Here is a 20,355-nt window from a genome sequence, read left to right as displayed (position 1 = left end):
TAAGCACGGATCCAGGGCACTAGGATTGTGCTTCGTCGACCATAAACCTGGTTGAGGTGCCTTCACCACCGAACTGAGCCTCTGGTCTTTCCTTATGAGTAACATCGCCCCACTCCATGCTCAGGGCCAAGGTCAGCTCCATGCACCAGCTTAGCAAGCAAGTGCTTGGGGTGACCACTGCGGAGTGGGGCGGCATGTCCAGCTATTCAGCAGCAATTCGGCAGAGGGTCGATAGCGATCGAGGCTTTTTTTTTTTTTTTGGCTGCTTGGGGCAGCTTAAACCCTGGAGCCGGCCCTGCTCAGGGCTAATAATATAATCTTACATACAGGGAACATTTTTCCTTGATGTCCTTTCTCAGTTTGCGAAACGTCTTGCTGCTGTCTGAACTTCAAAATGACTTCACAGAGTTAATTACTCTCTCTTGGCTTGTCTCCCTTCCTTTCTCCTGGCTTCTGCCCTCTGTTTTAATAGTTATAGCTATTACATGCCAAGCAACAGAAATGTTCACTTTGCTTCTAATCCTAGCCACTAACTAATATAGGAACATGCATTTTCCTTATTTCTACAGAATAGTATTCTTAAGATAAAACTAATATAAAGTCATGAAAACAGACTTCAGTTTAACAACAAAGTGGGCCAATAACTGAATAGGGATATTTATCAATGCTCCATCTCACTGGGATATACACTCAATGGTAATCCCAGCATCTCCTTGATGTCTGGAGTAGCTGGCAGCTCTGGACGTTCGGGCGAATCCTCAATGCAACAGTGGTCCTCCTCAGTGTCCCCCTACAGCAGTGTCCTCCTACAGCAGTGTCCTCCTCAGTGTCCCCCTACAGCAGTGTCCTCCTACAGCAGTGTCCCCCTACAGCAGTGTCCTCCTCAGTGTCCCCCTACAGCAGTGTCCTCCTCAGTGTCCCCCTACAGCAGCAGGGGAGACGTATCTGTCTCCCTCAGGAGCTCCAGCCCAAATGAGCTGCAGGGCCCGACTTTTGTAATTCTTCTCCCGCCCCCACGCTTCCAGCAGGGCGGGCGTGGCCTTCCTGGCTCTGCCCACGAGGAAGCAGATGGTGGTTCCTCGCTGTCAATCTTGGAGGTAGGCCATGCCACCTTGCTACACTATGAGTCTATGGAGGATAAGTCCATCAATAGCTATTAGCCAAGATGGTCAAGGATGCAACCCCATGCTCTGGGTGTCCCTAAGCCTCTGACTGCCAGATGCTGGGACTGGATGACTGGGGATGGATCACTTGATAATTGCCCTGTTCTGTTCATGCCCTATGAAGAATCTGGCACTGGCCACTGTTGGAAGACAGGCTACTGGGCTAGATGCACCATGGGTCTGACCCACTATACCCGTTCTTCTATTATTTAGCCCATGTTAAAAAGAATAAATGTACAGTTGTTTTGTTGAAAAGCGCTAGCGCCCCCACGCTTTGGAGCAGGCGCTTGCAAAATGGGAGGTGAGGTGGCCCCAGTCACACCCACCCAATTCTTTGCCAATCAGCCTCCCCTGCCCTGGAGTCTGCCTCCATGTGTCCCCTGGGTGGGGGCAGCCCGGGTAGCGCCCCAACATCTGCCCAGCCTACACTCGGCACCCTGCCAATGTGCCCGCCCAGCCCTGCGGGGAGAGAGCACAACGGTCTCCGGGGTCTTTCTGTGCTAGGCGTTCGGGCGCAGGCTCGCTGCGGAAGGAGGGGACAGCCGGCTCTGGGGACTGAGGACTGAACAAAGGGGTGAGGAGAGGCCCGGTGGGGAGTTGTTCAGTGTGGGCTGCTGAAAGCAGGAGGCTCCCTGAACTGGGACAGAAGAGGGGTCAAACCGTCCCCAAATACAGCGGGTGCATTTGTGGGCGGGAAAGGGGGATGTGGTGTGGCTCTGGGCCAGTGTGATCAGCAGTTCCACGGCATGCAGGAGGTACTAGGTGGGAGTGGGAGGAGCAAGGTGGGGGCACGCTCGGGGGAGGGGGAGGAACTGGTCAGGAAGAGGCAGGGTGGGGGCTTGGGAGAAGGGCTGGGATGGGTGTACGGCAGGGGTGGGGCAGGAGTGGGAAGAGGCAGGGAAGAGGTTGGGTAGGGGTGGGGCAAGGGCTGGGGTGGGGGCAGGCATGGGGCGGGGCAGGGACTTGGGGGGAAGGGGGCGGGTGGGGGCGGGACCTGGGGCGGAGCGGGAGGTTGAACACTCCTGGGGCCCGGAGGAAGCTGGCACCTGTGGTGTCACAGATCCACAGGCCTGGTGCTCTCACACGGCTCTGGAACAGTCCCTGGGAGGAGCCCTTTGCCTGTCAGCCCTGCTTGGGTCACGCTCTCTCACTGGGGTGAGCCACTTGGCTTCACCACCTCCTGGGACTGAACCACGGAGCCTTCAGCACCCCTGCGACACACTGCGAGCTCCCTGCAGCGAGTCTGCCTGAGTTGGACACCTGAGAGAGACGTGTACCCCAAAGGGAGCAATGCCGTGACCCCCACCTTCAGCAGCCGCAGTGACTCTCGGCCAGCACTGCAAAAACAGCGGGGTTATTAGCTGTCTGGAACGTAGCATAGAAACTCCGTGATCAGCCCAGGCAAGGCAGGTGAATAACTCCGAGAGCTTGGCTTTATTAGACGTTACCCTGTAGCACCGCGAGGCCCTGACTGAGGTGGGGACCCTGGTGCCGCACAGAGCCCAGCTGAGATCAAGGCAGCCCCATCACTCTGGGAGTGCCATCTTCACAGTGAGAGTCAAGCCATGCGCCAAACAGCTCCCAGTATAAATAGAAAATGGCAGGATAATTATCCCCACATTACAAGTGGGGAAACTGAGGTGGAGAGAGACTCAGCCCCTCCTGCTCTAATGCACTAGACCTCATTCCCCTCCCGCTGATGGGAGAGAACCCAGGAGTCCTGGTCCCAGCCCCCCATGGATGCTCTGAAGGGATGTTCCAAGTCCAGCGTGTCACGTTGGTGTGTGGATCTGAAGCAGCCCATGGGGAGGGGATGTAGGCGGGGCTATTGTTTGGGGGCGTTGAGGGGAGCGGAGGCATCGCTCTGGGCCGGCTCGGCCATTTCACCCTCCATCCTCTGCTTGTACTGGCGATTGAAGAAGCCGAACTGGAAGGAAAAAGAGGGGAGAGATGGTGTGAGCCAGCCGGACAGAAGTAGATGGACTCACGCCTGGTGGGGGGATGGAGTCTGGGAGCCCCCAAAGTAAATACCCTCTCCCCTCCCCCACCAGCTGGGAGAGCCACAGGCCCCGCCCCCAGGGTGATGGGCTGTGGGGGAGGGGTTCAAGCCCTGCCCCACTCACCTTGTAGAGGGCTGCGGTGATGAGAGCCAGCAGGACCAGGCCCCCCACGCTGCTGCCCACGATGATGGGCAGGTAGTTATAGGCCTCAGAGCGCTCCACCACCGTCTGCACCTGGGGGAGAGGAGCTGTGAGATGGGGACCCAGGAGTCCTAGCACCCCGCCACCCCCATTGTATCCACTCGGTCTCACTCCCCACCAGAGCCAGGGAGAGAACACAGGAGTCCTGACACTATGCACCCTCCCTCTTCTAACCCACTGGACCCCACTCTCCCTGCAGAGCAGAGACAGGACCCAGATGTCCTGGCTCCCAGCTCTAACCACTAGCCGATGCTCTCTCTATCCCGGGTGCAGTCACTCTGGTACCTGGCGCTGGACGAATCCCTCCTTCTGGGTGTATTTCTTCTCCTCGTATTCAATCCGGGCCTCGCTCACCAGACTCACTTTCTGCTGCTGAGTCTGGAACAGAGAAATTCACCGTCCCTGACCAGAAACGACACAAACCAGCCCAGAGCATCGTCCCAGAGGGACCCAGAGCAATTTACAGGCTGTTCACACAAGGACAATCCCTTGCCCGGCACTGAGATGCAGCCACCTCTGGGGAGGGGAATAGGAGTTGTTCACACAGGGGGCAGGGATATCCCTCATCTGGTGCTGGGAGGCAGAGGCAGCTCTCGTACCTGGGAGACCCACTGGAAGCTGACGTTCCCTTTGATCGTGAACTCCAGCGGCTGCTGCATTTCCAGGGAGGCGATTCTGCACCGGATCTTCTTACAGGTGGCCACGGAGCAGTCCTGGGGGTGGAAGGATATCGCTGGGTGAGGCAGGGGATGTGCAGGGGCTCAGCATGGTCATGAGGGTCTGGGTCTGTCTATAGCAGGGGTCTCTCACCCAGCCCAGCCCCCCCACCAAATTGTCTGTGTTAGTGCAGAGGGGAAGGGACTGCTGGGATCCACACCAGCCTGTACTCACCAGCAGGGGGCGCTCACTCATCTGCTTCACAAAGTCCTTTGAACCGGGCGTTTCAGCCTCACTGGTGCACTGAGCCAGCTGGGGCTGGGGAGGGAGAGACACACGGTGTTAACGGGGGTTGGAAGGGGATACGGGGCTTTTCCCCTCTAGGGGGCACCGAATACAATCCGGCCCTAGGACAGGTGACTGGCTGGTTTAGGGGGTGGGAATATGGTGTGTTTCCTCTGTAAGCAGCCTGTCCCAGCAGGGGGCGCTGTAGGGCAGAGCAGGTGTCACTGGGCCCATCTCACACACACACAAGGGCAGGGAGAGGCAGGTACCTTGGAGGGGACGACCTCAGAGGCGTCCCACACCCGGACCTCGCTCAGCTCCACGGGGAACTGGAACGTGACCGAGATGGGGACGCTTCGCTGCCGCAGGTTCTTGACCTGAAAGAAACAGACTCACCATAGGGCACTGCAGGAAGAGAACCCAGGAGCTCTGATCCCCAGATCCCGCTCTGACCCTCAGACCCCACTTCCCTGCCAGGGCTGGGGATAGAACCCAGGAGTCCTGGCTCCCTGCCCAGCCCCACCTCCACCCATCTGTGCTTTAATGCACTAGATCCCATTCAACCAGTTCCACTCCCTCCCTCTTTCCCCATCTCCCCCCTCACACTCTGTGCCACCGGCCTCACCTCGTACCGATGTGTCACTGGCACACTTGTCCCTGCCTCCTCGGTGGAGAAGTTGACGTACTTGGTCGACTCCTCGAGGCTGGGGAAGGGAAAGGATGGAAGGAACAAGAGAGATGGGAGTGTGATGGATGGAGCTGGAGAGTGGTGGTGGGGTGTCATGTCCAGAAGGGGGCGTTGTTCGACAGGGAAGGGCACAGCAGGGGGCGCTCTCCCCTTGCAATCAGTGCTGGCACCTATGACCCCATGCAGCGCAACAGGGCGCTGTGCTGCAGGGAACAGGGGGCCCAGCAGGGGGCGCTCTCCCCTCTGTCTCCACACTGACCTACCTGGTGAGGATGATGAAGATGCCGTACTTGACTGGCAGCTCCGCCCGGTGAATCATGCGCTCGGTGGTGGGGACGCCATTGTCACTGCGGGTAGGGGAGGGCAAAGGAGAGAGATGTGAGGAGATGCAGGCAGATAACTGTGCAGGGAGGCTGCATCATAGTCCACTGCAGCCCTGCTCCGTGCATGGCCCCCACCCACTGCCCCCACCCCACCCCCTGGCCCTGCACAGCCCCCTCACCTGCTGGCCTTGGCCATGATCTGCAGCCTGTACTCCAGGTCGGCCTCAGAGGACACGTCGAAGGTGGCGACGAAGACGGCCTGGAAAACACAAGGGGATGAAAGTCAGGGCCTGGGGAACTGCCAGAGACTGCGGGGGTGGGGCAGGCATAGGGGATCATAGGGACTGTTGGATGAACTTAGATGGAATAAATGGGCCCAGAAAAGCAAAGGTGTTAACATGACCCTGTCCCTGTCCAACAGCGTTAACAGTTTGGGGTTTGGTATCCAGAGACCTCAGCCGGCTTCGTGCTGTGACAACACCCCATTCACCATCCTTTTATTACAGACACAGAAGAAATCAGCTAAGGCCTTTGCAATATAAAGTGTTCAACTAGGTTTTATCCTCCCCCTGTCCCCCCACCCCCCGCCCCGTGCCTGTCGCTGGAGACAGCGTTTTATCGTCCCCCACTCGTCTGACCGGCTCTGGACGCAATACGTGGCCGCTGGGGGAGGAGAGGAGGTTAGTGGAGGGGCTGGAGCCAGCCTGGGCGCTGTGGTTAAAGCCCAGCCCCGGTTCCCAGGGCACAACCCGGCAAAGGCACAAGTGGGGAGAGCAAAGAGCAGCACAGAGAGAAAATGCAGCTTCTGCTGCGGCTGCTGCCTCTTGCTGGCAGCCCCCCCGCCGCAGAGACCCCGGATCAGCCGCGCCGAGAGCTGGCAAGCGGTACCAGCCTCGGGCTGGCGCGGACGCTGGATTTAGCCGCCGTCCTGGGTGCAGGCTCACAGCAGCGAGCACAACGCACAGGCTTGGCCGGCTCAGCCAGACGCTCCTTAGACAGAGGGGAGCGGGAAGAGAAGAAATACGGCGGGGAAGGGAAGGGGCCCATGGGACGGGGGTGGGGAGACAAAGTCTCCCGTCCCAGGTGGTGTCTGGATCTCACTGGGGGCAGGGGCAGGTGGGTCCGTCTCCCTGGCCCTGGCACGGTCGGGTCAGGACACCTCTCAGGATCAGGATGACAAAGGCCCAATGGTGTCACGCTGGGTCCGAGGGGACGGGTGCGGCAGCAGCCATGACAATGACGCTGGCTCCTTCCCTTTCCCTTGTCTTTTACTGAGCCACGGTCACCCCCCCGCCCCGCTCCTGAGTCGCTTCTTTTAAGGACCCCAAAGGGGGAAGGGAACAGCCCCTCCACTTGTTATTTTCTCCCCCAGTGAGGCCTGATTTCCAGCCCCACAAATCTGGCCCTTGGTTTCCAGCCCTGGCAGGGCCTGACCCCAGCCCCGGAGTGACCTCAGGGCTCTGTTTGCACTGACTCTCTGGGCTCCCCGGGCACTTTCCCCAGCACATCTCTTGTCATGGGCTGGGCTGACCCCAGGGAACTGCCCCTCTCTGCTCCCAGCTGGGCTCACCCCTGGGGAATTCACAGGCCAGGGCCCGTCCCTACCTCGGCCCCGCTCCAGAAGATGGGGTGGTTGATCTGGCAGGTGCTGTTCCTCTGAGTCTGCTCCTTGGAGCCCACGGCCGAGCTACACTTAACGGCCATGGCCCTCCTGTTAGACTGACCATGGGAGACCAGCCAGTGAGAGATGGGGCCACAGCGCTCACTACGAGCCCCCGCCTGCCCCGTGCAGCACAGTGCCCCCTGCCAAGCCCCCTGCCAAGCCCCCTGCCTGCTCCCTGCAGTACAGCGCCCCCTGCCGAGCCCCCCACTCGCTCCCTGCAACACAACGCCCCCGCTGAGCCCCCTGCCCGCTCCCTGCAGCACAGCGCCTCCTGCCGAGCCCCCCGCCTGCTCCCTGCAGCACAGCGCCCCCTGCCGACCCTCCTGCCTGCCCCCTAGAGTACAAGGCCCCCTACTGAGCCTCTACCTGCTTTCTACACCAGCTGATCTTTCACATCCATCCCTGTGTCCTGCCCCCCATGTCTGCAGTGCCTGGAGGGACTGGGTGGTACCTGGAGCAGCAGGACCCGGCGGTAGGACAGCGCGGCCGGGTAGAAGAACTGCACCGTGGTGCTGTAGGAATTCTCCCCACGGTTCTGGATGGAGATGGTGGTGGTGAGTTCGGGGGTGATCCCCACCACCAGGGTGCTCAAGCTAAGGGGGAGAGAAAGGGGTGAGCTTCCTCAGAGCAGTGCCCTGACAGCTCTGTGAGCTTCCTATAATGTTGCGCATTCAGAAGCCATATGAAAATATGGCATGATATGAGGCCTCATGGAGTAAATGGGCCCCACCATGGAGTGTGGGGGAGGAGGCAGCGGGGGTGACTTACCCTGAGAAATTGAAGGAAATTTGTAGTTCATCAGTGCAGACTTTGTCACTGCCACAGTCCTTCTCAAACGGGAGCTAGGGAGAGATCCGGGGGGGGGGGGGAGAGAAATCAGGGAGCAGGATGGGTGAGAGGGAATTGGAGCAAAACTCAGTCAACATTATCACTCACCCTACAATCTCAATTGTCACCCCCACTACCTGTACAGTCTGAACTAACACCGTCACCATGAACACACCCGCAATAACCACCCCCAACACTGTCCTTGGCACCACTGCATTCTCAGCCTCAACCACCACCAGACCCAATACTGATTTGACAGTGTCACCAGCAATGTAGCTGCACCAACCTCTGCCAACACTGAACCACACGACCAACTCTGTCATCACCACAACAGCCAATAAAGTGTTAACCAACACTGTTACCAGCATCATAACCACTACCGTCTTAGCCAACACTGTAACCAACACTGTTACAATCTCATCAACCACCACTAAAAAAGTAGCCTGAAACAACACTGATACCAACAATGCAGACGTTGCAATCACAACCATTGTTGTCAGCAACACCTCTATAGTCTCAACCACAACCACAATCAGTATCAATACAGTCTGAACCAACACTGTCACAACAACTCACCCACTCTACCTAAGACTACACTTCCACCAACATTACAGTCTAAACTACAACCACCTACCAGTACAGTCCCAACAGTGTAACTTACAACACAGCCACAACATCCTCAATCAACACTCACCAACACCACTACAATCTCCCCTCCACCACAAATATATTCTGTACCAACATCAGCATCAACAACACAGCCACTACAACCCTGCCTCACACAGTCACCAAGATAAGTATAGTCTGAACCCAGCAATGTCAAAAACAACAAAACCACTATAACCTCACCTCACACTGCCATCACAACCTCTACAGTCTAATTTAACCAATGTTACCAACACAATCACTACAACCTCAGCCGACAACCTCACCAAGATCACCACAGTCTGAATCAACAATGTCACCAACAACACAATCTCTAAAACCTCAAACACTCACCCACACCACAACCTCACTCATTAGCACCAAGCATTGATACAGTCTGCACAGGCATTGTAACCAAAAGCACACACACTAAAACCTCTGCAGACAGTCACCACTGCCTGGCTCCGGAGGCCTTACCGAGCCTGCAGACACCAGCGCGGAGTCCTCACTCAGGATGGGTCTGAGGTGGCTGGCAGCAGCGATGGGCTCCCCCGTCAGAGTGTAGTTGAGGCGCAGGGTGATGGGGGTCAGTGTGTCTTCAGGGCAGAGCTGGGGAGACAGAGAGACACGTAGGGACCCATGAGCAAAGGTGGGATACATAGAGTGGTTTGTTCTCCGGGTGATTTGGGAGCAAGGGGCATGGTTGGAGAGGCAGACACAGCGGGAGGGGAAGGAGCTGGGAACCCACCACACTCACAGGTAACTTTATCTGATACGTCTCACATTTCTTCTCAATGCCGAGTTGCAGCTCCCTGCTCAGGACGGGGCCGGTGGAGTCAAAGGCGGCTCGGATCTTCGTCCGCCCGGGGTCCAGGGACAGGCTGTAATGGATGGTGCTGGAGATCCCATTGCCTACCACAGAGGAGAAATGAGGGTCAGAGACGTGAGAGCAGGATCATTAATGGGATATGGAACATGGGACCTTTCCCCTCTAAGGGGGCACCAGCTCCAATCCTGCCATAGGGCAGAGGGACTGGCTGGCTCAGGGGGGTGGGGAATGAGACATTGGACCTTCCCCCCAGAGGGCGCTGGTTCCAACCCAACCCCAGGGCAGGGGACTGGCTGGCTTGGTGGGGAGGGGAGCGGGGGGTGGGTTTGGTTTCACCTAGGCTGTCCATGGTGCTCTTAGTGATGGTGAAGCAGACATTTGCCCTGCTGGCCTCTGTGTTGAGTTGCTCCTGCTCCTGGCAGTTGAAGGCTGAGGTGGGGATCGTGGGGGGCTGGAAGCTAATGGAGACCCCGACTCTGAGCACTGGCCGGGACCTGCCATGGGAGGAACAGAACCATCACCCAGCTGCTCCCTGCAATGGGGCTAGACCCCCTCCGAGCCTCCCACCCAGCCTGGATATGCTCACAGCACTCCAGGGAGATGGGTTATGGACACATAGCTCTGCTGGAGGAGATGCTGGGGGACAGAGAAGGGAGCAGCAGAGCCGTCATTGTGCCATTCTCCAGCAGGGGGCAGCAGTGACACACACACACACCCCGCCCGCCCATGTACTGGTACTGTCTGTGATTGCCATGTGCAGCAGTGCAACGACAGAGTAACTCACCTTAACAACAGGACCTGCCCTTGTGCTCCCACCGCGATGTCCGGCAGTCCATCCCCCGTCAGATCTGTCCCGCCACTGACGGCCCGGCCAAAGTAGTGCAGCCTGCTGGGAAACAGCGACCCCTCGATGCGCTGTGGGGTAGAGAGAGCAGTAAGGGATGGGGAAGGGGCGGCTGTACTGTATAATGGGCACTAGGGGGCAGCGGAGGATGAGGGATGGGAAGGAGGCGGCTGTACTGTATAATGGGCACTAGGGGGCAGTGGAGTGTGAAGGATGGGAAAGGGGCGGCTTTACTGTATAATGGGCACTAGGGGGCAGCAGAGGGTGAGGGATGGGGAAGGGGCGGCTGTACTGTATAATGGGCACTAGGGGGCAGCGGAGGGTGAAGGATGGGGAAGGGGCGGCTGTACTGTATAATGGGCACTAGGGGGCAGCGGAGGGTGAGGGATGGGGAAGGGGCGGCTGTACTGTATAATGGGCACTAGGGGGCAGCAGAGGGTGAGGGATGGGGAAGGGGCGGCTGTACTGTATAATGGGCACTAGGGGGCAGCGGAGGGTGAGGGATGGGGAAGGGGCGGCTGTACTGTATAATGGGCACTAGGGGGCAGCAGAGGGTGAGGGATGGGGAAGGGGCGGCTGTACTGTATAATGGGCACTAGGGGCAGCGGAGGATGAGGGATGGGAAAGGGGCGGCTGTACTGTATAATGGGCACTAGGGGGCAGCGGAGGGTGAGGGATGGGGAAGGGGCGGCTGTACTGTATAATGGGCACTAGGGGGCAGCAGAGGGTGAGGGATGGGGAAGGGGCGGCTGTACTGTATAATGGGCACTAGGGGGCAGCAGAGGGTGAGGGGTGGGGAAGGGGCGGCTGTACTGTATAATGGGCACTAGGGGACACCAGAGGATAAGAAATGGGAAAGCGGCAGCTACAGGCTAATAGGTACTAGGGGCCCGTGAGGCCCCGTGATGTCTCTTCAGAGCTTTGTATTGACCCCTCCCCGAAGGAGCTGGGCTCACCTGTCTGTACTGGGGACTGAGGCCTCCCTTTCCCCCATGGAAGATGTACGAGGCCCCATGATTGTTGCTCTCCATTGGGGCCCCAATGGCCACATCCATCAGTCCGTCCCCACTGATGTCCCCGATTTCGGACATGCTGGCCCCGAAGCGCCCGAACGCCTGCCCCGTCTGTCCTTGCTGTGTCTCGGTGTAGTTCAGTGTCATCTTCTGCAGGCCCCATTCAAAGAGACACATGGGAAAAGGATCAGCACTGACTGTCAGCAGAGAGTGCCCCCTAGTGACCCCCCTTCCGTCTCTCTGCAGCACAGAGCCCCTTGGTGCCACTCTGGGGCATTGGGGCCAGCACTGACTGGCAGGGAAGAGCGTCCCCTATTGATCCCCCCACCCTGCTCCCTGGAGCACCACACCTGCTACTGCCATGCTAATTGTCCCAGCATCACAACCCCATGGCAGTCCAGGCAAAGAAAACCCCCCAGGCCATCCATCTTCCCTCTGGCTCCATCCTCTTTCTTACCGGCCAGTCAATCAGGCAGATATAGACCCGCCCTCCATTCAGAGGTGTATAGAACATGGGGGCTCCAACTAGAACCAGGTCCGTGTTCCCATCTCTGTCGAGGTCCACAGCGCACAGTGTTCCCCCGAAATACGAGCCAATCTGGAGAGGCAGAGAAGCCACCCCCTCAGTTTAGTCACTTCCTCCTTCTTCTCCCACTGGGACCCTTCTCACCCGCTGGGGATACGGATTCAGTCCCAATCCTCATTCCACCCTTAGAGTCACCCTCCCGCTGCACAGCACGTGGCGCTATCGCTGGAAGTGTTCCTGAATATATAGGCAGTTAGATCTTGGAGAGATGCTGAATGCTAGTTGTGGTGCAATTCTTTTTAGAGGTTGTGCTAGCACGAGTAAAGTTTATTCACTGACTGAGTCACTGTTATAAGTTCTCAGCGTGGTAGCCGTGTTAGTCTGTATCAGCAAAAACAAGGAGGAGTACTTGTGGCACCTTAGACACTAACAAATTTATTTGGGCATAAGCTTTCGTGGGCTAAAACCCACTTCATCGGATGCATGCAGTGGAAAATACAGTAGGAAGATATATATACACAGAGAACATGAAAACATGGGTGTTGCCATACCAGCTATAATGAGAGTAATCAATTAAGGTGGGCTATTATCAGAAGGAGAAAAAAAGTTTTGTAGTGATAATCAGGATGGCCCATTTCAAAAAGTTGACAAGAAGGTGTGAGGAACATAGGGGAAAAATTAGCATGGGGAAATAGTTTTTACTTCGTGTAATGACCCATCCACTCCCAGTTTTTATTCACACCTAATTTAATGGTGTCCAGTTTGCAAATTAATTCCAATTTTGCAGTTTCTCATTGGAGTCTGTTTTTGAAGTTTTTTTTGTCGAATAATTGTGACTTTTCGGTCTGTAACTGAGTGACCAGGGAGGTTGAAGTGTTCTCCAACTGGTTTTTGAATGTTATAATTCTTGATGTCTGATTTGTGTCCATTTATGCTTTTGCGTAGAGACTGTCCAGTTTGGCCAATGTACATGGCAGAGGGGCATTGCTGGCACATGATGGCATAGATCACGTTGGTGAATGTGCAGGTGAACGAGCCCCTGACAGTGTGGCTGATGTGGTTAGCTCCTATGATGGTGTCCCTTGAATAAATATGTGGACAGAGTTGTCAACAGGGTTTGTTGCAAGGACAGGTTCCTGGATTAGTGTTTTTATTGTGTGGTGTGTGGTTGCTGGTGAGTATTTGCTTCAGGTTGGGGGGCTGTCTGTAAGCGAGGACTGGCCTGTCTCCCAAGATCTGTGAGAGTGAGGGATCATCTTTCAGGATAGGTTGTAGATCCTTGATGATGCACTGGAGAGGTTTCAGTTGGGGGCTGAAGGTGGCGGCTAGTGGCGTTCTGTAATTTTCTTATTTGGGCCTGTCTTGTAGGAGGTGACTTCTGGGTATTCTTCTGGCTCTGCCAATCTGTTTCTTCACTTCAGCAGGTGGGTATTGTAGTTTTAAGAAGACTTGATAGAGATCTTGTAGGTATTTGTCTCTGTTTGACACCATCATAAGACCTAATCACATCAGCCACACCATCAGAGGCTTGTTCACCTGCACATCTACCAATGTGATATGTGCCATCATGTGCCAGCAATGCCCCTCTGCCATGTACATTGGCCAAACTGGACAGTCTCTACGCAAAAGAATAAATGGACACAAATCAGACGTCAAGAATTATAACATTCAAAAACCAGTTGGAGAACACTTCAACCTCCCTGGTCACTCAGTTACAGACCCAAAAGTCACAATTATTCAACAAAAACACTTCAAAAACAGACTCCAATGAGAAACTGCAAAATTGGAATTAATTTGCAAACCGGACACCATTAAATTAGGTGTGAATAAAGACTGGGAGTAGATGGGTAATTACACAAAGTAAAAACCTCGTTCTTTTTGCTGTTATAAGTTCTGTTCAGCTGGAATTTATAGGCAGTTAGATCTTGGAGAAATTCACTTTGTTGGTGTAGTGTGATACTTTTCAGACACTGTTAATATCGCTAGCAATGTTTTTTTCCTTGCTCGAGTCTCTCTGGCTCAAATCCACAAAGGTACTTATGTGCCTAACCTGCAGACTTAGGTGCCACTGTGATCCACAGAACCTCTGCCTGGCTGCTGCTGACCCCTATAGGTGCCTAACCTGAATTGGTGCCTCAAGCAGGACGGAATAGTCAATAGTCTGGGAGCCCAGGCCCTTAGGCAAGACAGGGAACCAAAATGTCTAAGGTCTCTGGCCCTCAGGCAGGGCAGAGCAGTAATCAGTCTAGGAACTTTGACATCCTGGCTCTGCCAGATAGCAGATAAATGCAGGCCTCCTGGCTTAAGGTGGGGAGGCGGCCACTCAGCGGTGGGGTTCCCAGCAGGGGGATAGGGGGACCTGGGCTTACCCTACTTCATTGGGTCCCAGCCCAGGGCACTAACAGTGGTGGAGTGTTCTGCTACTGGGTCAGCAGGGAATCCAGCCACAATACTCTGACCTGGGTTCAGGCAGCAATGCAGCCAGACTACAGTCAGCTGTCCCTGGGCTACTGCCTCCCCTCCCCTCGGGATGTAACTGGATCCCGGGGTCATCCTCCATCTCACTGGGATATACGGCCAATGGTAGGCCCAGCAGCTCCTCAGTGGCTGGAAGCTCAAGCGAGTCCTCGATGCAACAGAAGTCCTCCTCAGTGGGGGAGACGTATCTGTCTCCCTCAGGAGCTTCAACCCAAATGAGCTGCAGGGCCCGACTTTTGTACTTCTTGTCCCGCCCCCACGCTTCTGGCAGGGTAGGTGTGGTCTTCCTGGCTCTGCCCACTAGGAAGCAGATGGTGGTTCCTCCCTGTCAATCTTGGAGGGAGGCCATGCCCCCTTGCTACACTATGAGTCTATGGAGGATACGTCCATCAATGGCTATTAGCCAAGATGGTCAAGGATGCAACCCCATGCTCTGGGTGTCCCAAAGCCTCTGACTGCCAGATGCTGGGACCGGACGACTGGGGATGGATCACTTGATAATTGCTCTGTTCTGTTCATTCCCTATGAAGAATCTGGCATCGGCCACTGTTGGAAGACAGGCTACTGGGCTAGATGCACCATGGGTCTGAACCAGTATGGCCGTTCTTCTGTTCTTACATTGTTTAGCCCATGTTAAAAAAAATAAACTTACAGCTGTTTTGTTGAAAAGTGCTGGGGCCCCCACGCTTTGGAACAGGGCCTTGCAAAATGGGAGGTGAGGTGGCCCTTGTATCTTTTGCCATTCCCGTGAAAATCCACCTAAATTCGGCCCAGTTATAAGCATCGACTGCATTTATGTCTGTTCAGTCTCTGTGCTGCCCCTCGGTAGTTCTAATCTGTCTGTGGTCTCTGTCCCAGCCACTCTAGCTGCATGTGGACCAATGGACTGGGATTCCCGAGACCTGCATTCTATTTCGGGCTCCCGCTGCATGACCTTGGGCAAATCACATCCCCGCTCTGTGCCTCTTTCCCCCCTTTCTCTGTCTTGGGCCAGGCAGTGTTTCTCACTGGGTGTGGGTGCAGCACCCAGCACAGGGGGGAACGCCAGACCTTACAGTCAGATGAACGGGAAGAATCCTGATTGATCAACACTAAATGCTCTGCCAGCCGAGCTGAATTTTCCACGCACTCCTGGGGAGCGGGGCTGAGGACCCTCAAACACCCAAGACACACAAGCCTCTCCCAGCTGAGCTAAATTGCATGCCTACCTGGAGGAACCAGGAATGGGAGTGTGGGCTTTCATGCAGCTTCTTGCTTGCTGAGCTAATGGAAAATGTCCTTTTAGACTCTCTCAGGGAACCGCAGCCACTAGATGGCGACACTGTGGAAAACGTATGCATCCGTCTGTCACTATCGCTGGTGAAAATGATGGGGCACAGGCCCTGAGGGACGTGGCATGGATCCAAGCGGGGAGCTCAGCTCATTCTGGTTAGAGCCACAGTCACTCGCTCAGTGGGCTCGGTGTAGCAATCACTGCAGGGCATGGAGAATGAGGGGAACAATCGCCCCTGCAATGAACATATGGGGAGAGTGGATCTATGTTTCTCCTCCTGCCCCAGTGTTTTCTACCCCCACTGCTGTTGTGGAGGTGAGAGCAGGACCCAGTTGTGCTCCCCACCACCACCACCACCACCAGGGGTGTGCACACACCCGGGGGCCAGAGACAGAACCAGGACCCACAGGAGGGGCTGGAGATGCTGCCACCGTGCTCAAGATTAGGCTGCAAGCTGCGGAGTAGGCAGAACTCCCCACCCCAGCCTTGTCCCATCTACCAGCCACCATGGGTCCTGGTGGAGGGAGATACCTGATCTGGGGCAGAGGCAGGAGCACCAGCATCTGGGGTGAGGTAGGGGTCAAGCCAGGGCACTGGCACCTGGCCACGGGGGGTGTTGGTGTGGGGAGAGGGGAACACTGGGCTCCAGCCACCTGGGAACTACTGGGAAGTCTGCCTTCATGTGTCCCCAAGGTGGGGGCAGCCCGGGCTGCCCCCCAAGGAGATCTGACCAGCCTCCACTCGGCACCCTGCCAATGTGCTCCTCCGGCCCTGTGGGGAGACGGCACATCAGTCTCCGGGGTCTTTCTGTGCTGGGCGTTCGGGTGCAGGCTCGCTGCGGAAGGAGCTGGCTCTGGGGACTGAGGACTGAACAAAGGACTGAGGAGAGGCCCGGTGGGGAGTTGTTCAGTGTGGGCTGCTGGAAGCAGGAGGCTCCCTGAACTGGGACAGAAGAGGGGTCAGAGGGCTCTGTGCTCTGGGCTGATCACTGAGTTTCTAGACTGCATTCCAGACATCTAATAACCCCGCTGCTTTTGCAGTGCTGGCCGAGAGTCACTGCGGCTGCTGAAGGTGGGGGTCACGGCATTGCTCTGTTTGGGGTACACGTCTCTCTCAGGTGTCCAACTCAGGCAGACTTGCTGCAGGGAGCTTGCGGTGTGTCACAGGGGTGCTGAAGGCTCCGCGGTTCAATCCCAGGAGGTGGTGAAGCCAAGTGACTCACCCCAGTGAGAGAGCGTGACCCGAACGCAGCTGACATGCAAAGGGCTCCACCCAGGGACTGTTCCAGAGCCGTGTGAGAGCACCACGCCTGTGGAGCTGTGACACCACAGGTGCCAGCTTCCTCCGGGCCCCAGGGGTGCTCAACCTCCTGCTCCGCCCCAGGCCCCGCCCCCACCCACCCCCTTCCCCCCTAGTCCCTGCCCCACCCCATGCCCGCCCCATCCCAGCCCTTCTCCCACCCCTACCCGACCTCTTCCCCGCCTCTTCCCACTCCTGCCCCACCCCTGCCGTACACCCACGCCAACCCTTCTCCCAAGCCCCCACCCTGCCTCTTCCTGCCCAGTTCCGCCCTCTCCCCCGAGCGTGTCCCCTCCCCACTCCTCCCCCTCCCACCTAGTACCTCCTGCATGCCGTGGAACTGCTGATTACAGCAGGCGGGAGGAGCTGGGGGGGGGGTTGATCGGCAGGGCCACCGGGGACAGGAGGCACTAGGGGGAAGGGAGGGAGCTGGCTGCTGGTAGGCACTAAGCATCTGCTAATTTTCTTCCGTGGAGCACCCGCGGAGTCGGAGCCTATGCGTGATACCTTTGTTTGATGTCACTGGTTTCAGACATGGGGCCGAGCCCCTGAAGGGAAGAATGGCAGGGCATGATGGATAAACAGGGGAATCGTGAGCAGGAGCAGAGAGGTTATTGTACCTCTGCATTTGGCCTTGGTGTAACCATTGCTGGAATCCCGTGTGACAGACTCAAGGAGCTCAATGTATTTAGTTTAACAAAGAACAGGTTAAGGGGAGACTTAATCCATGGGGAACAGAAATTTCATAACAGGGGGCTCTTTAGTCCAACAGAGAAAGTTCGAACAAGTGCCAGTGGCTGGAAGTTGAAGCTAGACCAATTCAGACTGGAAATAACTGGAGTTCCCCAGGGGTCTCTCTTGGGGCCAGTTTTGTTCAACATCTTCATTCATGATCTGGATGATGGGATGGATTGCACCCACAGCAAGTTCATGGATGACACTAAGCTGGGGGGAGAGGTAGATATGCTGGAGGGTAGAGATAGGGTTCAGAATGAAATCTGATGAGGTTCAACAAGGACAAGTGCAGAGTCCTGCACTTAGGATGGAAGAATCCCATGCACTGCTACAGGTTGGGGACCGACTGGCTAAGCAGCAGTTCTGCAGAAAAGGACCTGGGAATTACAGTGGATGAGAAGCTGGATATGAGTCAGCAGTGTGCCCTTGTTGCCAAGAAGGCTAATGGTATATTGGGCTGCATTAATAGAAGCATTGCCAGCAGATCAAGGGAAGTGATTATTCCCCTCTCTTTGGCACTGGTGAGGCCACATCTGGAATATTGCATCCAGTTTTGGGCCCACCACTACAGAAAGGATGTGGACAAATTGGAGAGAGTCCAGTGGAAGGCAATGAAAATGCTCAGGGGGCTGGGGCACATGACTTACGAGGAGAAGCTGAGGGAACTGGGGTTATTAGTCTGCAGAAGAGAAGAGTGAGGGGGGATTTGATAGCAGCCTTCAACTACCTGAAAGGGGGTTCCAAAGAGGATGGAGCTCGGCTGTTCTCAGTGGTACCAGATGACAGAACAAGGAGCAATGGTCTCAAGTTGCAGTGGGGGAGGTCTCGGTTGGATATTAGGAAAAACTATTTCACTAGGAGGGTGGTGACGCATTGGAATGGGTTACCTAGGGAGGTGGTGGAATCTCCTTCCTTAGAGGTTTGTAAGGCCCGGCTTGACAAAGCCCTGGCTGGGATGATTTAGTTGGGGTTCATCCTGCTTTGAGCAGGGGGTTGGACTAGATGACCTCCTGAGGTCTCTTCCAACCCTAATCTTCTATGATTCTATGATACGGTGTAACGTTCTTAACAGGGAGGGTAAATAACATTTGGGACAATGTATTAAGGGCCACAGTGAATTCTCCATCAGTGGCAATTTGTAACTCAAGATTGGATGCTCTTTTCTGAAAGATCCACTGCTCTTCTTCAAACCAGGATGAATTCAGGGCAGTCCTATGGCCCGTGTTGGACAGGCGGTCAGACTAGATCAGGGGTTGTCATAAGCATACAGCTAAGGGTGGCATAAAATCCCTCCTTACCATGTAAAGGGTTAATCCCTCCTTTACCTGTAAAGGGTTAAGAAGCTCAAATAACCTGGTTGGCACCTGACCAAAAGGACCAATAAGGGGAGAAGATACCTTCAAATCTGTGGGGAAAGGTTTGTTGTTGTGGGTTCCTTTGTTCTCTCCGGGTCAGCGAGGAACCAGGGGCAGGGAAAATACATCTCCCTAGCCATATCTGAACTAAGCATCTAATATTACAGAAATAGTAAGTAATAGCAAGGAAATGCATTAGATTATCTTTTGTTTTAGCTTGTGAATTTTCCCTGTGCTAAGAGAGAGGTTTATCCCTGTTTTTGTAACTTTAAAGTTTTGCCTATAGGGGAAATCCTCTGTGTTTTGAATCTTTTTGTTACCCTGTAAAGTTATCTTCCATCCTGATTTTACAGAGTTGATTCTTTTATCTTTTTTTAAATAAACTTCTTTTAAGAACCTGATTATTTTTCAGTGTCTCAAAGACCCAGGGGGGGTTGATCTGGGCTTACTTTGTAACCAATTGGCGAGGATATTATTCTTAAGCCTCCCCAGGAAAGTGGGTATAGGGGCTTGGGGGGATTTTTGGGGGGACGTAGGGCTCCAAGTGGCCCTCCCTGAATGTTGTTTAAATCACTTGGTGGTGGCAGCGATACCAAGGGCAAGGAAGGAATTTGTGCCTTGGGGAAGTTTTTAACCTAAGCTGGTAGAAATAAGCTTAGAGGGTCTTCCATGCGGGTCCCTACATCTGTATCCTAGAGTTCAGAGTGGGGAGGGAACCCTGACAGGGGTTCTCACAACAAAGTTGTTGGTGGCCTCAGAGTGCGGCCAACAACTCTTGCTGGTGGCCACTCTGACAGTTTTTCCTAAAATACTTAATTAATTTTAGGAAAAACAAACAAATATGCACATACCCATGTCCAAATCACTATAATTTATTTATGCTTTTTGGAGATTCAATAATAAAAATAATGTACAGTTGTCTCCATTCTTTACTGGACCTAAACAGAATAAAAACACAAATAATATTCTTTGCATGTTTTGCTTTTTTGGTTGATATTTTTTTGACTTGCTAGCTAGTAAGTCTGCTACTGTGAAAACTGATAGCTGTATATTTGTTAATATCACTTTTCACAGCAGACTTACTCAGCCCCGGCAAGCTGGGAGACAAATTAAGCCCTAGATGGGGAGGTGGTGGGGGGGCAGGGAGGATGGGGGGGCAGGATGGAGGGCTGAAGGAAGCAGCGGGGGTTGGGGCAATGGAGGGGAGTGGGCCCGTGGCTGGAGCCTGGGGTCTGGCTGTGCAGCTGGGGGCTGGAGTGGTGTCAGAGGCAACGTGGGAGGTGAGCCCAGGGCCAGAGCTCTTTAGAATGTGGGATTTTCTCCTAACACCAGAACCAAGTCACCTGTCTATCTTCCTTTCGATAAGACGACCAGACTGATCGCTAGCTACCATCACTTTGTGCTAGGTCTTGCAGCTCCTATGAACTGACCTCACACAGCTCAGTGTCCATACCAAACTCTCATTCTCTCTAACCACAGCGCTTGGCCTCCTCACCTCATGTGACATGGAGTTCCACGGGGGAAATCTGCTGGGGAGTCAATTTGTTTTG

The 20,355-nt window shown here is 55.1% G+C and overlaps 1 protein-coding gene across 2 annotated transcripts in view; it reads right to left on the bottom strand.

Annotated features, from left to right (window-relative positions):
• Positions 1 to 2,578: 2,578 nt before the first annotated feature.
• The window catches only part of LOC101935171 (integrin alpha-D-like), a 40,065-nt gene continuing 22,288 nt past the window's right edge, over positions 2,579 to 20,355 (bottom strand). The window contains exons 13-30 of one of the 2 annotated variants that reach the window (XM_065594235.1): positions 11,597 to 11,737; positions 11,083 to 11,289; positions 10,067 to 10,197; positions 9,619 to 9,776; positions 9,211 to 9,365; positions 8,931 to 9,062; positions 7,749 to 7,822; positions 7,432 to 7,573; positions 6,923 to 7,036; positions 5,497 to 5,576; positions 5,258 to 5,341; positions 4,932 to 5,010; positions 4,576 to 4,683; positions 4,256 to 4,339; positions 3,964 to 4,077; positions 3,650 to 3,742; positions 3,287 to 3,397; positions 2,579 to 3,090 (exon numbers count right to left, since the gene is read on the bottom strand). In XM_065594235.1, coding sequence (XP_065450307.1) covers positions 2,989 to 3,090; positions 3,287 to 3,397; positions 3,650 to 3,742; positions 3,964 to 4,077; positions 4,256 to 4,339; positions 4,576 to 4,683; positions 4,932 to 5,010; positions 5,258 to 5,341; positions 5,497 to 5,576; positions 6,923 to 7,036; positions 7,432 to 7,573; positions 7,749 to 7,822; positions 8,931 to 9,062; positions 9,211 to 9,365; positions 9,619 to 9,776; positions 10,067 to 10,197; positions 11,083 to 11,289; positions 11,597 to 11,737 — 2,109 coding nt within the window. In that variant the 3' untranslated portion in view covers positions 2,579 to 2,988. The remainder of the gene's footprint in view (positions 3,091 to 3,286; positions 3,398 to 3,649; positions 3,743 to 3,963; positions 4,078 to 4,255; positions 4,340 to 4,575; positions 4,684 to 4,931; positions 5,011 to 5,257; positions 5,342 to 5,496; positions 5,577 to 6,922; positions 7,037 to 7,431; positions 7,574 to 7,748; positions 7,823 to 8,930; positions 9,063 to 9,210; positions 9,366 to 9,618; positions 9,777 to 10,066; positions 10,198 to 11,082; positions 11,290 to 11,596; positions 11,738 to 20,355) is intronic. The other variant, XM_065594234.1, reaches the window with a different exon arrangement.

The sequence above is a fragment of the Chrysemys picta genome, chromosome 4 (assembly GCF_011386835.1).
Source record: "Chrysemys picta bellii isolate R12L10 chromosome 4, ASM1138683v2, whole genome shotgun sequence".
Classification (NCBI taxonomy): domain Eukaryota; kingdom Metazoa; phylum Chordata; order Testudines; family Emydidae; genus Chrysemys; species Chrysemys picta.
The sequence above is the reverse complement of the archived record's forward strand: the minus strand, read 5'-3'. Positions and strand labels throughout refer to the sequence as shown.